At 45.3% G+C, this 16458-nt stretch overlaps 1 protein-coding gene across 2 annotated transcripts in view; it reads left to right on the top strand.

Annotated features, from left to right (window-relative positions):
* The window catches only part of NCAPD3 (non-SMC condensin II complex subunit D3), a 764397-nt gene that overhangs the window by 655907 nt on the left and 92032 nt on the right, over positions 1 to 16458 (top strand). The window contains exons 24-27 of one of the 2 annotated variants that reach the window (XM_078681814.1): positions 5193 to 5272; positions 5367 to 5504; positions 5645 to 5778; positions 5900 to 6099. The exons of the other annotated variant lie outside the window; for it this stretch is intronic. Of the exons in view, the coding sequence (XP_078537940.1) occupies positions 5193 to 5272; positions 5367 to 5504; positions 5645 to 5778; positions 5900 to 6099 (552 nt within the window). The remainder of the gene's footprint in view (positions 1 to 5192; positions 5273 to 5366; positions 5505 to 5644; positions 5779 to 5899; positions 6100 to 16458) is intronic. 2 annotated transcript variants of the gene reach the window in all.

Genomic DNA, 16458 nt, shown 5'->3' with positions numbered 1-16458 from the left:
AGAGTGCTGAAGATCAAGCGTGACTGGGCCCAAATTATTCTTGTGGCTCCGGACTGGGCACAAAGAGTCTGGTACCCAGAGCTCCTGAGCTTAGCCATCTGTCCTCCACTCAGACTGCCTCTTCGGGAGGATCTTCTGTTGCAGCTGCAGGGGAGGGTTCTTCACCAAAACCTGTCCAGCCTCCACCTCTTTGAGTGGAGATTGAGCGATGACAGTTGACAGCTTTTGACCTTCCTCTAGAAGTCTGTAACGTTATATTGGCAGCCAGGCGTACCTCCACTAAGATGGTATATACCTGTCGATGGAATAAGTTTGTGGCATGGTGCACAGCAAAGGCTGTTGATCCCCTTTCTGCCCCTCTTTCTGAGATCCTATTGTACGTACTTTCTTTGGCCCAGCAGGGCTCTGCCCTGGCACTCTTAAGGGCCATCTTTCGGCCATCTCTGCTTTCCTTCATCTTCCAGATCAACCATCTTTGTTCAAGTCCCCTACTGTACAGAAATTCTTCAAGGGCATTACTCATCTTTCCTCCTTTTGCTTTCTTAATGCCCCAGTGGGGCTTGAACCTGGTCTTAACCTACCTTATGTGCGCTCCCTTCGATCCTTTACACAACTGTCCTCTCTGTCTCCTCTCTCTGAAGACCGCTTTCCTTGTTGCCATCACCTCTGCACGCGGGGTGAGTGAGCTCCAAGCTCTTTCTTCTAAGCCCCCTTTCTTCTCTGTGCATCCGGACAAAGTTGTGCTTGGGACAAGTTCTTTCTTCCTTCCCAAAGTGGTAACACCCTTTCACATTGGACAAACCATTACTTTGCCCACCTTTTTCCCACCTCCTTCCAAGGAGGAGGAGAGACTCCACCGCCTGGACCCCAAGCGTGCGCTATCTTTCTACCTTGATCGCACAAAAGATTTCCGGGTGGACGATCAACTCTTCGTTGGCTATGTGACGAACAAGAAAGGTCGGGCCTTTCGAAAGCGGACCATCTCTAGATGGGTTGGACTTTGTATAAAAATCTGCTACACTTTGGCGAAGAAGGAAACTCCAGTGGGGGCTCCGTGCTCATTTTACCAGAACTACGGCGGTCACCACTGCTCTTGCTCGCGGAGTTCCACTCCTTGACATCTGTCAGGCAGCCATAGGGGTATCCTTGCACACGTTCACTAGACATTACTGCCTGGACAGCCAAGTCCAGAGGGACGGCTATTTTGCCATTTCTGTCCTCAAGGACTTTCTGGTGTGAACTTAGTTTGCAGACCCTCCTCCGGGGTTGGTATTGCTGGGGTATCTATTCTAAGGTAAGGAATCTATAACTGTCTCTTTCAGATGAACAAGTTACTTATCTTCGGTAACGATATATCTGTAAGAGACATATGTTAGTTATAGATTTCCTACTGCCCCATCCATCCTCCCCGTTGTGCGAATTGACTTCTAGGGACAGGGACTTGCAGGGCCCTAGTTTAGCGCACCAGTGGTCAATGTCTTGCATGGCTCTGTACTTTTGCTGTGGAAAGTCGTGTCAGAACTGACGTCAGCGCGCAGGGGCGGCATCTATATAGATACTGCGACGTTATCCCGGCGAACACAACGCAGACGACACACGCGGAGTCAGCCGACGCCAACAACTGGCATGCAGGTGTACTGCCGAGAAAAAATTCTCCTGATGCAGCCTGACGCCTGGGGGTAATTCTAAGGTAAGGAATCTATAACTAACATGTCTCTTACAGATACATGGTTACCGAAGGTAAGTACCTTGTTCTTTAAACACTGACTCAGAATGTACGTAGGCCTGTGTTGAGAAGTAAAAGAGTCTTCCATCACCCCTTACTGACTGAATGAAGACAGTGGATTATATTTGAACTGGAAAGAAATACCAACCCAAATAGTCCATCTGTTTACTCTTTCTTTTTAAGACTGAGGTTTTTATAATCCTTATCGGCTCCTGTTAGCGACACATGCTTAACGGCTAGAATACCATAGCGGACCAGGGAGTAGCAATGGCGGGAATGCCGAATCCAATGAGTTACCTTATTAATAAAGGGCGTGTTGTCCTCCTGAGCGTCAGGCCAGAGTCTCAGAATTTTTATCATAAACACTGTTCCTGCTTTTGGAAAACTCTCAGCTTTGTTGCCCACCTGACCTGTGGAGCTTACTGTGGATGGCCTTTGTCCCCCTATATAACAAGCATTTGTAATGCAACCGGCTTCGCCTTTGGGACCTTGTATGTATTTAACTAAGCAGCACATTAGCCTGGGTGCTGAAACATCTACTGTTCTTTAACATTCTGTGAAAGTAAGCATCAAATTGCATGACACTCCAGGTATGGTAACACATGGAGAGAAATATTGCCTTTCAGCGGGGAATGGTATAGTCGAAAGCTCTGTTTTTAATATAAAATCAGGGCCTTCGGTGGTCATATCACTAAAAATACAAGATTTAAAAAAAATATTATTGTCTACGGGTGCTTGTGGTAGACAAATTCTATGGACTGGAATCTAGAGAACGCTAAAGTGATTCTGGTATTTTACTGACCCCTACTGGTCGTTTTCGATCAAGACAGTTAAATAGAGGCAGTTAAACAAGCAGAAAGCAATTCTAGTATTTTACTGACCTCTACTGGTCGTTTTCTATCAAAACAGTTAAATAGAGGAAGTTGAACAGAATATAAAAGTCCCTAAGCGGAGGCAGACAAGTCCTAGGGCTGATCTCCAGAGCCCACAAAGTACATACACATAGAAGTATATACTAAAGTATATACAAGAGGTCTCGAATGCTCGACCTAATGAAAATCTGGTGAGCTCACCCATTCACTGAGTCGTTACATCATTACTTCTCTCGTATTATACTGCCTAGTCACTGGATACAAGCGACCAGTCAGTGAAGGGTACCTCCTTTTTATGGGTTTCTAATCAACAGATTCACTAGAGCCATTTTGAATAACACTTAATAGAAGTTTGTGATTCGGTGGATAAGTAGGGCCTCTACAGGGAAGAGGACCAGTGCTGTACAATTGACTTAAGGTAACTGAGTCAGCTGTTGGACCGAAGTTTTCAATTCAGCAGTCTCAAATCTCAGCACTTTCACTAAATTATTTAAAATATTCTGTTTTTCGACAGGAGAACACAGGCAACAGAATAATGACCCTCCCATTTTTCCCCACTCATTCTGCTCGATGGGGGTTATTTCATATCAATTAATGGGGAAAACCTGATTGTGAGATCCACCATAGCAGTCATCGGGAGACAATCGTTGAGGCCTGACTCAGTGGTAGTATTTGATGTAAATCCAGAGTTAGATATTCCCTTCTTGTGCTCCAGACTAGCCTTGAACCTTTGTTTTTTTATGTATGAGTGCAGGACCTTTTCTAATTTGTTTCTGACCAGTTGCCACCTGCCCATGTTTAAGCAAGGTCTCAACTTCGATCAATATCATCAACAGTGCAAATTTTTGCCACGTGTCTGACCACTTTCTGGTTTTTAGATACCCCTTGTAAGGGGACTGGAATCTAGAGAACGCTAAAGTGATTCTGGTGTTTTACTGACCTCTACTGGTCGTTTTTTAGCAAGACATGTAAAATAGAGGCAGTTGTAAGGGGTCTGTTATCTTCCTCTTGCCCATTACAACCAATATTTAATTTGGCAATTACGTATATACAAGATGTGATCTCGAAAATTAACTAGGATCACAGCCCAAAACTACTGCATGCAAGAAAATAAAAATGTAAAACATACCAGATAGCCAATAAACTTATTTTTTTTAATTAAAAATAAGAAATCTTCCCAGCGATGATGGGCAAAGATGGGCTTGCCCTTCGCCTGTCTTTGGCTGGGGGTGGCATTCAGCGGGAAAGCTAAAGAGGCTCTCAAATGGAGAGCGCACCTCCTTCGCCTCTCCTGGAAGCTGCAATGGTTCCTTGGGCTTGAGTCCCTTTCTAGAGTTTCTTTGTTTCATAGTATCAAATGATACACAGTCTGCAACTTTTCATGTTCCACACAATCTGCTTGATTCCTTGTTTGAGCACAAATTCATAATTTAGTGGATTAGTATTTCTTACTCACCTCACCTAAACTCTTCTTTAGTCAGTCGGGCCCCTATTTCGTCCACTGCACTGAGGAACAAAAAAGCAACTGCCGCTTTCTCACCCGGGAGTTCATTGTGGAGGTCTGCACCTTACCCTGCTGCATGCCCGTTATGCCTCCCAGCTGCCCGACAGGTGGGCCGAACAATACAAATCCGAGTATAACAGCTGACAACAGCCTCAAATCCTGTAGAGCACACATGAGGGTATGCGTGCAGATAGCCACCTCTGCTAGAGAGAAGGGACATTCACTTTGTTGTCAATCCATGTTCTTGCTTATAGCTTAGTGTATACAATCACTTGTTGCCAAATCCAGCACTACAAAGTGTTTAAGCTAAATGGCCTTTCTTGTTATTTTTAAGATTGATAAAACCGAAATGACTTAATCCTCGATTCATGCCTAAGCTACCATTGTCATGCCACCTTGACAAAAAAAGTAAACTTTTCACACATTGTTTACTCAGCCACCTGCTCCTACAGAGAGGCTAATACACCCCTTATATGGTAAATGTTGTCAAAGCACGGTATTGCCATGTGTAGCAAAAGATGTATTTTTTACTTCTATGCTTAAGCTGTGCAGGTTCTCCAAGAATAGGGCTGCTTTCTTCCGAGGCATGTCTGCAGCAGCTGCCCTTTTTGCCAGAATGCCCCTAAAGAACATATGTAAAGAAAGTTGTTACTTTTCCAGTTAATAAAATTAGTGTGTAGTCTTAAAAGTATACATTTGGTGGTAGGCTAACAGTTTGATTCCTGAGAATTTTGTAATATGTTGTGTGTATGTCACTCAAAGTCAGTCAATTGAGTTTGTGAAGAAGTTGGGTTTTACTTGCATAGATAATCTGTGTTGGTTTGATGTTCACTATTGCTTTAGATGTTTGTGACAGTTCACTGTGGACGTTGTGGCTGGCTTAACTGTCCGTTGACCATAGAGTGAGGTTGAGCATGCTGGTTTGATCTGGATGGCATTTGGTGAGCATGTTATTGAAGTAGGAGGTTTGGCTACTTATGCATTTTAAATCAATCTGGTGGTATGTTGGATTTGTAGTTCTCTCCATTTGTGCTTGAATTTGCGAGAGTAGGTTTAACAAATATTGATCTATTGCTTTTAATTGTTGTAGGAGGAATTTGTGAAGTGGAAGGGATCCTTGTTTTTCCGGTTCATCAGTGTTCTAGTAGATCCAGACCCTGATATTGCCAGGTATGCTTGCTTTCCTTAAACTAGAATGTATAGAAATAAAATCCTCCACCACTGTTCACGTTAGTATTAAATGACGTTCTAATTTACTTGGCAGCTTTGCAGAATTTTGTCTGGTTCACCTTTTATTGAAAAGGAATCCTGTGATGTTCTCCCAGCATTTCACAGAATGCATCTTCCACTTCAACTGTTATGAAAAGCATGAAAAGTACAATAAATTCCCACAGTCTGAAAGGTTAGTAAAAGTAATTTTTTCTTGGTCCTTCACACCTTCGATATGTTCGTTCTGTCTGCATCCAACTGTTTGCAAGCATTCTTTTGCTTTATTTTTTTATTTAGCAGTTTGCGATACTTTAATTGTGCTTTCTTTGTCAGGGAGAAGTGCCTGTTTTCTCTAAAGGGAAAGGACAACAAAGAAAAACGCATGAAGATTTATAGGTTCTTACTGGAACACTTTACAGATGAGCAAAGATTCAGCCTTACCAACAAGATCAGCCAGAATATCTTGGGTATGTACACTAAACTTCGGTATTTAGAGAGAGACTTATTAGGGAAGTGGGATGATGTAAACCAAATTAGATCAACGTTCACACACACTGTTTTCATTTTTTGTTATGTATCTTACTGCAGCCAGCTTTGTTGATGGGGTTCTTCCTTTGGACATGGAGGCCAATGAGATGCTCTGTGATACATTTGAAGTCCTGAGCTGCAAAGAGATTAAGTTGTCTGCAATGAGGTCAAAGCCAGGCGAGGATATCCAAGCTGAAGATGATGAAATGGCAATGGCAAATGCAGTCATGCAGGCTGCTCAGAAAAAATTGATCTCGCAGGTGAGAGCATTCATGGTCCTGAAGTTTTACTGGAGGGTTTTCCACTGTGGGTACTGGAGGGAGAGTTTCTTTTCAGATTTTTGATAGAGTTCAATAAAATAAGGGTACATACATTAATGTAAGTGGAACTCTTTGTGATCTGTAGCTGTTGTGAAATTCTAGCAGGGATCTGGTCATCCTGGACTATCTTTGAACATTCCTGTGTCTCTGCATAAGATGCATTGCGCTACGTACTTACTGAAGACAGCTCTGTTCACTTTTCATTCGTTGCTAAACACCTTAAGTAGATGGTGTTAATCTGCTGTCACATACTGTGCTCTGTGTAAGTGTAAGGTGATGTTTCTCCAACCATCATGAAAGCCTCCTATTAATCCTCTATTTATTTTCCATCACTGTTTCTTCTTCGATATTAATATACACTTTAGTCTCTCTGACTCTGTGCAAGTCACGTAATAGATTCATATGGATTAGATTTTCCTTTTTTGAAAATGACAGTTTAAATCAAAGATAGCTATGGGAGACTGTAATTTTACTATAAAATAGACATCTAGCCACAGATTCCTTACCTTTAAATTATCCCCAGGTGCCAACCTGGATCTGGAATTTCTTTACAGCCGTACCTCCGAGCGCGTCGGTAGAGGGGGTCTAGCGACTTCATAGCAACCACCTGATGTGACTTCGTCGGAGTCCATATAAGCCCTCTCTGACTCGCTGGTGTCAGTTTCTTTTTGTCCACGCTTCGAATGCAGATCTGGAAAGTGGTTCCTTGGCCATTTTTTTGGCCTATTTCAACATTTTTGTCTGCAGAACAGTGTGTTTTTTTCTTATTTCCTTTGAGTTCAAATTATATAAAACAAAGTATGGTGCACCAAAATTAGCAGTCCAAATAAATTGTCGTGTTTTTGATGAGTCTGTGTTTTTGATGAGTCCTTTATTATTTTCAATCTTTTTAAAAAGGCATCAGCCAACGCGTTTCGTTCTCATATGAACTTCTTCAGGGCTGAAAAAGCACAAACAAAGAGCACTAAGTACAAAAAAATATACACAGAACATGTTACAAGACCCAATAATATATACAAAGGTATATAAATGATATTCAATGTACAAAAAGCCTGCACAACCATATGGTGAAACGTGCAGCATTACACATCTTAACAATCCATAAGAATACACAAAGAATCACAGTTCTAAAAGCTCAATCACATTGTGATAATTCAAAAGACGAACGGAAAGAGTAAATAGAAAACAAGAGATAAGGCAAATAAATAAAAAGAACAGAAAGGAAGCATGGAGAAAGAGAAAACGTTGGTGAAAAACTCAGTTGTCTTCTCTATCTGGATGCTTCCTATTATATGGAAAACACATATATAATCCAATGTATAGGTGGACATCTCAAGTGGTATTATTTAATTGCCACCTTCTGTTAATATTCCTCAATATGTACAGCTAAAAACGTCAAGAAAACCACAACATAAAAACCATGTATACTACACCAGTCCCCTCACAAAAGTGGGAAACACAATTATATCTGGGGAGAAAGGTTAGGCGAACCATCCACTCATATTAATCAAAATCTCACTAAGTAGTTTCACCCCCAATCTTAAGAAAACAGAAGAAATAAGAAAGGGGAGAGAAAACAAGAGGAGAAAAAATAAAAATGAAATAAATATTAAAATGAAGGTAAGAGAAAAGGAAAATAAAGATAAACAAGACAAAACTGTAGACTTACCTAGAGAAAACCTGGTGACACGTAAGACAACCAAGCTTAATTTGTAAGTTGAAACTTCCACCCCGTCAATAGGTCAGAATCTATATAAAAGAGTATACACAAGGACTATTTACAAGTTGTTCAATAAGTACACGTAACACATTGTGACCGAAAGATGTCCTCTGACACCAATCACATTCTACTGTGGACAAAGAGCAATATTAAGTTCATGGTCACATGGCCTCAAGCACTAGACACAAAAACGTGGGCGTCTCACCTTTAGAATAAATAGACGCGCTGTGTTTAGGGGGGAGTTATTAGCTCAAATGAGCGTCATCGGACAGAAGTCTACACGATCCAGAAGTGAAAACTACACAGTGACTGGGTTTCTATATAAAGAAATTATACACATAAAGTTGTTTCAATCCATAGACCAAACACATACTTAAATTGCCTATTAGGCACAGTGAACACATTATTCTTGAGACCAAACAACGCACATACACAAATAAATAACGACCTCCACATAATTGCTCTAGAAAGTCATTATACATATTAAACAAACCATATAACCTAACGCATAATACAATCAGTATTATTATTACTACGAGAACGTGCTCACCAGTATCAGTGAGAGACTGAACCACAATTCCTCGGCATGTAGGCTGTGAAACCATAAGTTGATCTCAGAGCTGCCATAAAATAAAACATTACAAAAAAGAAACAAATTCAAAACGGGTTCCATAAACACAATGCCTGCAGTGTAACGATTTGACGATATAATAATATATCTTGACAGGGATAAGAGAGGTATAAACACACCTAGTTAGAATCGATGAGCACCTCCCAATAAATTAGATCCTGCCTATAGGGTGCTGCAGGTCAAGTATACATAAGGAATGGGGGTAGAAACTAGCAGAGAGAAATAAAAAATAATAATTAGCCAATTCATGAATGCAGAACATAATATATCCATCTGCTCAAGCGCAGTTTAAAAAGTGCGTAATACGAAAACAACAATGTTACCTGTACATAAATTGGCCGTGGGATAGGGCATATATAACCCTGTACCACCAATACTGGTCTCCCCAAACCGGAGTACGTATTCTCTATATATAAAAGAGAACAAGACACATGTGAAGTCTAGATTGATATTAGTATAAGCTTGCTTACTCATATTGCATTATGCCGGTTCCAACTATCTAAAAACAAAGTGATATCCTCTTTCTCTCCCTCCCCAACATTGCATATTAGAAAAACTCCATGGGAGTAGCCATGAGCGGCGAGATCTGAAGCATCCGCTGCAGCACTTATCACCTGATTGGCTACTAGCCCCCTTCTTGTAGAATTTCCGTGAAATCCTGCCGGTCTTCTTTGGGAAGCTTCATGGTAAATCGCGTCAGGGAGCCCCAAAGAGATCTGTCGTATCTCCCTAGAAGGGCAGAGGCACTCACAACCTTCATTGATGACGCTGAAGTATTGCACATCTTCCTCCCATATGAGTCCATCTGTTTACTATCCTTCTCAGGAGGAACAGAGGATGACGAAGTAGCGGAGTGGGACTTCATGGCTGCAGCCACAATGACCGAGTCCGCTGGGGGGTCCGCCCTCAGAAACAAGGGGTTCTCTGCTGGAGCCTTGTATTTTTGGGCAATTCTGGATGGAACGGAACCCACCGTCGCAGGGGTGAGGAAGGTGGCCATAGCTGGTTCCAAAAGTCCTGGCACCAGTGGTAGCAGCGGTCTGGGAGCTGTTCCGTGATGCAAGGTATCAAAGATGACGGACGTGGGAACCACGGGGGTATGCAAAGTGATGTTGAGTTTCTTTGCACCCCTACCCAGAACATCTGTGAAGGTCGAGATGCCATCTATGGGCGACACCCGTGATGGAGGTGTTGTGAAGGTCGGGGAGTAGTCCCGGACCGAAGATCTTGTAGAGGAAGTTCATGTGGGTGATCTTGTGCGCCTCCTCTTATGGGGTCTGTCGTGAAGATGGCTGTGACGACCACTGTGTAGGAGAGTAGGGTCTGCTTCCTATGGTCACCCCCACTTTTTGCTTTGCTTTACTGGTTTTCGACTTAGATATGGCTGTGGGCCTGCTAATCAGACCCACAGCACAGATGCACTCTCTCTAAATTCACACAATGTACTCTAGGTACATCCACAATTGGGAATTGGTTCACCTTTTCAGCCCCTGTAGAAGTGTACCCCAGGTACTCAGGGCATAGGTGTAACCAAGGCTTACCAGGGGCTGCAGCATGTATTATGCCACCCCTGGCTGGCCATTCAAATAGACACAACTGGCTGATCACTCAGCTGGGGCAAGGTTGTGTAAACACCCCTTACTTAGGTATAATATCCCTATACCTACTTATATATAGACACATAGTAACCTGTAAATCACTCCTATGGCAGGCCTTAACAATCCTGGAGGCAGAGTGCTTGGTTATGTGTGGGATGGTGCTCTAGCATGAGCTGAGCCTGTCTGCAGCTTTCGGAACCATGTCCTTATAGCTGTTCAATGATATCGCCATACCATATACTCTTAAATGCATTATAATCCTCTAACTTTGGTTTGGCTTTATCCAAACATGTTGTGTAAGGTGTCATACGCTTTGGAATACTACCCCCTCGCCAATTCTGGCGACGGGGGTAGCATTCCACCCTTCTAGAGGGAGAAGACATGTTATTGCTGACTATCCCGTTTAAAGTTAACCAGAGCCCCAGCGTCACAAAATGAATGCTGCTGCCACCGACACAAGTCTGACCTCCTGCTGCTGGGAGTCCTTCCAGGCACGGAGTTTTGGACTATAGGTTTCCTGCCTGGGGAGGTGCGAGCACCACCCCAGACAGGACTTTGTGTATTGGGACAGGGAGGGCTGAATAGATTGAGACACTGCCTGGGGCACACTAGGTGCTCCTTGCATACCCCAGTTCAAACCGGTTGCTGGGGCACTCCAGCCCCAGCTCTGGCGCGAAACTGGACAAAGGAAAGGGGGTGTAACCACCCCCCTTCCTGGTCCCACCCATAGGAGGGACCTAGAAAGTAATCCAGCCCCTTTTAGTTGTATAAAGGTAGGAGCTGAGTCCTGAGACTTTAGATTAATCCTGAATTGAAACTTGACACGAAACTCTGGACCTTAGACGTTCAGCTGAAGCTGAAGACTGAAGAATCTCCCTTGTGGCCAAGGAGTGACCACCCTGGGCAACCAGGCACCATCCAGCAAATCAACAGCTTGCTTTGTCGACGTTCCTGCCGGAACCCGAGCACAGAGCCTGACAAGACCCAGACTTCCAGACCTCTCTGACCCTCTCTTCACGACTGCAATATAGCTGAGGTCCGTGGAGGCGACGAGACACGTGGGACTGGACATCTTGGAAAGCCTGCAACTTGCTAACTGTGCAGCTCCTGAGGTATCCTCGAAGCTGTGCACTGGGGATTGAGTAGCCCCGAATCCTAGCTCCACCCGCACCGAAGATCAGCCCTCCACACTCCATGAATTCTGCGTGGGGCCCTTCTGCTTGTGTTTTGCTCGACGCGTTGTCCGGTTGCCTGGCCCGTTGGCTAGTAGCCTCTGTGACGACAATCCTTTTGAACCACCTCGCTTGTCTCGTTGCTCCAGACTGGCCATTGCCTCCATGCAAAGGTGAGGCACCTCAGACCTTGCTGGTCTGCACTAGAAGCCTTCTTTGAATCCTGCGTGGGTTGCCTTTGCCAAGGCTTGTTGACTCCAATCCAGCAGTCGACCCCTCCATCTGGGAGAACCTTCGTGGGACAGCTCGCCTCCAGCACCTGGTCATCCTCGACGCCTCCTGGTCCGTGTGGTTGAAGAGACAAGCTTCAAGACAGCACCTGATTGCTACTCGACGTCGTCTGGTTCCTTCCTGGTTCCACCCGGTCACTGGCTAGTGACCCAGACTCTGTCCCCTCTGCTTTCAGGTCCTCTTCATCCTCGATCCACCCTTGGATCCACCCGGACATCTTCCTCCTGGTCGCCTGCAGCATCTTTTTCCAGGTCTACATAGGATCCAACGACGAAACCCGACACATTTTCACACTTATGCACCTGCCGTCCGTGGGTGAGGTAACGCGAGTACTTCGGTGCTCCCAAGGGTATTGACTATCCAAGTGTCTAGGTTTTTAATTGTTTCCTCCTAGCTAAACTGGAAGTGTCCTAAATCCTTCTTTTTCTAACTTCTAAGTTCCCATTAACTTTGCATTGACTCTCTCCTACTTCTAAACTACAGATAGTGTAGCCCCAGCGATTCTCTAGGCCTTTCCTTTTCTCTTGACGTGGTACTTGTACCACTTTATTAATATATGGTTTGCTTCGCCCCTAGGGCCTAACTGTAAATTGTGCAACTTAACGTATTCTGACTAAGTATCTTGTGATGTGCTTTGGCCTCTGATCTCATAAAGATTTCAGAGGAGTGTGTTAGTAAATAGATACATATATATTTTATATATATCCCGTGTGGTGTCCTTTCATTTGATATTCAAGGGGTTACATATAGTAAAACATCTGGCTTTACACACCCTCAAGAGTCTTTTAGCCTAAGACTGTTCTGTCCACGCTACCACTAGGAAAGCTGGTCTATAAGGTTGACTTACAACCGTCACCATAAGGGTTGTTTGGACTGGCTCAAGGTGATCACTAGAATAGTGAACATCATATACCAGACCAACTTCTCACACCCTGGACCTAGACCGACGTGTAGAAGGGGATCTTGGTCTGAGTGGCGATCTTGGTCTGGGGGGTGATCTTGATCTTGAGGTGATCTTGGTCTCCTAGGGGGAGACTTCAAGGGTCCAGCCGAAGTGCTTTTCCGAGAAGTGGTCCTGGATGGCGAATACGTACAGGAGTAATCAGAGTCAGGACCACTGCGGCCACCTGACACAGCACCTTGCGGACGGCGAGGCGACAGAGCATGGGCCCTACCCTCTGCAGGTTTGGGAGATACTTCTGGTGAGATCTCCACAATGTGCAGTCCTGGAGACTATGACCGGTCTCCAGATGACGATCTTGACCCTGAAACTGAGTGCCGCGGGGACTCCGTAATTCCTATCACCTTTTCTCTCAACGTAGAGTGCTTCGACTGCTACGAGGTCTGAGTCACCATCCGCGTCGAATGACGTCTCAATGGTGGTCTTGACCTCGATCACCTACGGCGCTGAGGAGACCTCGACATCTACCTTCGGCGTCGATTTGGAGACTTTGACCTGTCATGGCGTCGAGTCAACGGCGATCTTTCATGACGACGTGTCGACGGCGATCCTCCATGCCGTCGTATCGACATCGATCTTCTTGCCGTCGAGTGGTGGGACCTCGACGACCCTCTCGACGACGGCACGTCCACAGGCAGCGAGATGTTCGCCATTGTGAGAAGTTGGCCTGATAAATGATGCTCACTAGTTCTATTGATCACCTTGTATCAGTCCAAACAACCCTTATGGTGATTGGTTGTAAGTCAACCTTATAGACCAGCTATCCTAATGGTAGCATGGACAAAGCAGTCTTAGGCTAAACTCTTTTGACATGTGAAGCCAGCTGTTTTACCACATATAACCCCTTGAATACCAGATGAAAGGACACCACACAGGTTGTTATGAAAATAAACAATATATTTATTACTAACAAACACCTCTGAACTCTTTATGAGATCAGAGGGCTAAGCACATAACAATACTCTTAAGAAAAATACAGTAAGTCGCACAAATTACAATGGTGCCCTAGGGGCACGACAAACCATATACTAAGTAAATGGTATAAGGAAATCGATAGAGAAATTGAAGATGCCCAGAGGCTGTAGGATCGCTGGGAATACACTACCCTAACCTTGGGTAAGTAGCAGGAGGCCCACGGGACGCATGTGCAGAGTGTGAACTCACACGCGAGATGCGGAACAAAGTCAATGGGCAGAACAAATTACGAAAAGGTAAGTAACAGACAGTTCCGACTAGTTACGACTAAAACGACAGGATACCTGGACACAATGAGAGTCAATCTACCCTTGAGCACCGAAATGCTCTTGTTACCTCACCCACGGGTTGCGGTTGCATAGGTGTCAAAGTGTGTCTGGTTTCCGCGTCGAAGTCTATGGAGCCTTGAAGAAAGATGCTGCAGGCGACCAGGAGGAAGATGTCCGGTGCGATCCACGGGTTGATTGAGGAAGAAGAGGACTTGAAAGCAGAGGGGACTGTGTTCAAAGTCACTAGCCAGTGACCGGTGTGGAACCAGGAAGGAACCAGATGCTGTCGTCGCGATCAGGTCAAGAGTGGACGCTTGTCTCTGTAGCCACGTGGACCAGGTGGTGTCTTCGACGACCACGATGGAGGCATGAGCTGTCCCACGCAGGCTCTCGCTGTCGGCGGTGTCGGATCCGGATTTGGAGTCAACAGGACTTTGCAAAGGCAACCCACGTGGTGAGTGGAAACGGCGTCTGGTGCGGACCAGGAGGGTCCGGGGTGCTCCTCTTTTGGAAGGGACCAAGGGCCAGTCTGGAGCAACCAGACCAGCGGTGCAGATTTTAAGGATCGTCGTCTAGGAGGCCACTAGCCAGCCGGCAAGTGACCAGACAACGCGTCGAGCAGCAATCAAGCAAAAGGGCCCCACGCAGATCTCGTGGATGCTGGGGGGCTGGTCTTCGGTGCAGGAGCTGCTCGGGGCTGGGGCTTCTCAGTCCCCAAAGCACTTACTCGAGGATTCCTCTGAAGTCGTGATGGAAGCGAAGTGCAGTTTCTTCAAGATGGCCGGTCCCACGTGTCTCGTCGCACCCACGGGGCTCAGCTGTGCTGCAGATGTGGGTAGAGGTCGGCGAGGTCTGGGAATCCGGGTCTCGTCGGGCTCTGAGGTCTGGTTCCGGCAGGAAGGACGACAAAGTGAACCGCTAGGACGCTTGATGGTGCCTGCAGTTGCAGGGTGGACACTCCTTGCCCACAAGGGAGATTCTTCAGTCTTCTGTGGAGTAGAACGTCGAAGTCCAGAGTTTCTTCTTTGTAGAGTTGTTCAGGATAATCTAATTTGAATGGGACCAGCTCCTACCTTTATCCTGCTAAAGGGGGCTGTACTGGTGACTAGGTCCCTCCCATGGGTGGGACCAGGAAGGGGGGTGGTTACACCCCCTATCCTTTGTCCTGTTTCGCGCCAGAGCTGGGGCTGGAGTGCCCCAGCAACTGGTTTGAACCGGGGTATGCACAGGTACACCTTGTGTGCCCCAGGCATGTCTCATTCCTTTCAGCCCTCCCTACCTCAATACACAAAATCCTGTCTGGGGTGGTGCTAGCACCTCCCAAGGCAGGAAACCCTTTGTCCAGGCCTCCCGCGCTGGAAGGACTCCCAGCAGCAGGAGGTCAGACTTGTGTCTGTGGTGGCAGCATCCATTTTGTGATGCTGAGGCTCCGTTTAACTTTAACTTCGGCCGCCCATCATCCCCTTTTGGATCGCTTTGTTCGCCCTAAGTGTGGCAGGGTATGCTCAGACGTGAGTCCCTTGCTCACTTGGCCACTGGATTCAAGATAGCCTGGCTGATGAGGATTATGAATCCGAAACCGGTCCCAGGATGCTTGTTTCCGGTCCATGGAAGACATGGCTTGGCAGTTCGGGCTGGACTGTTCCCATGAGGCACAGGGTCAGACTGATTTGCATATAGCCATGTCGGAAATGGGGTGGCTGTGTGGGCTAAAGAATGGTGATGGATTAAACCCAGATCAGTTGACTGGGGGTGAGTGTTTGATTTGCTCAAACGCTCCGTCCATCATCCCCTTTTGTATCGCAATATTCAATTAGTTCCAAAAGCATTTGATTGTGCATTGCAAACTTTAGTTCATGTTTTTTCAAAAAATATTCAATTGCTTTTAAGCCTTGTTATTGCAGATTTTTGATCGCCAATCTCTGCGCCCTTGTTATATTATTCCGTTCTTTACAAGGCTTCTTGTTTTCTCTAAAAGCAATTAGGTGCTTGATGACCAGATCAGAGAAGATGGCTATTGCATCAGATGGCATCTGTGGCAGAAATTGGGAGGGTAATCTTAAGCCACTGTTCAGAGTTTCTTGCTCCACTTTCACCCGCCTCATTCTTTGCGTTAGCGTGGTTGTTGGTAAGGGATCCTCTATTGCATCCTCCTGGCGTAGATCTTCCAATATCTCCAAAGCTGTTAGGCCATTCACGGTAAATAAGTCTGTGTTCTTGGATTTCAAAAGTCTTACTTCCTTTATCGTTGGTTTCGTTTTATAGAATTTGTGTAGTTTCAATTTCCGAACAAATTTATACAAATCGATTATTGTTTGGGTGTATTCTATTCGATTCGATGGGCAGAATGTAAGTCCCAACTTTATTTATTTATTTTATTTATTTTATTTTTGCAATTTTTAAAGCGCGCAAATGCCCATACGGGTGTCTCGGCGCTGGTGATCTCAGAGCTCACTAAAGTGTGACGGGGGAGTTAGGAGGAGGAGAAGAGCCATGTTTTGAGGGTTTTCCGAAATGTAAGAAGCGTGGGTGCGGTTTTGATATGGAGTGGGAGGGTATTCCACAGTTTAGCTGTGGCTGTCGTGAAGCATCTGTCTCCCCAGGTGGCCTTTCTTGTCCGAGGGACGTTCAGCAAGAAGGCTGCCGAGGATCGTAAAGTTCTGCGTTGCTCCGCAGGGCGGA

Source organism: Lissotriton helveticus, chromosome 3_1 (assembly GCF_964261635.1).
Source record: "Lissotriton helveticus chromosome 3_1, aLisHel1.1, whole genome shotgun sequence".
NCBI classification, from domain to species: domain Eukaryota; kingdom Metazoa; phylum Chordata; class Amphibia; order Caudata; family Salamandridae; genus Lissotriton; species Lissotriton helveticus.
The sequence above is the reverse complement of the archived record's forward strand: the minus strand, read 5'-3'. Positions and strand labels throughout refer to the sequence as shown.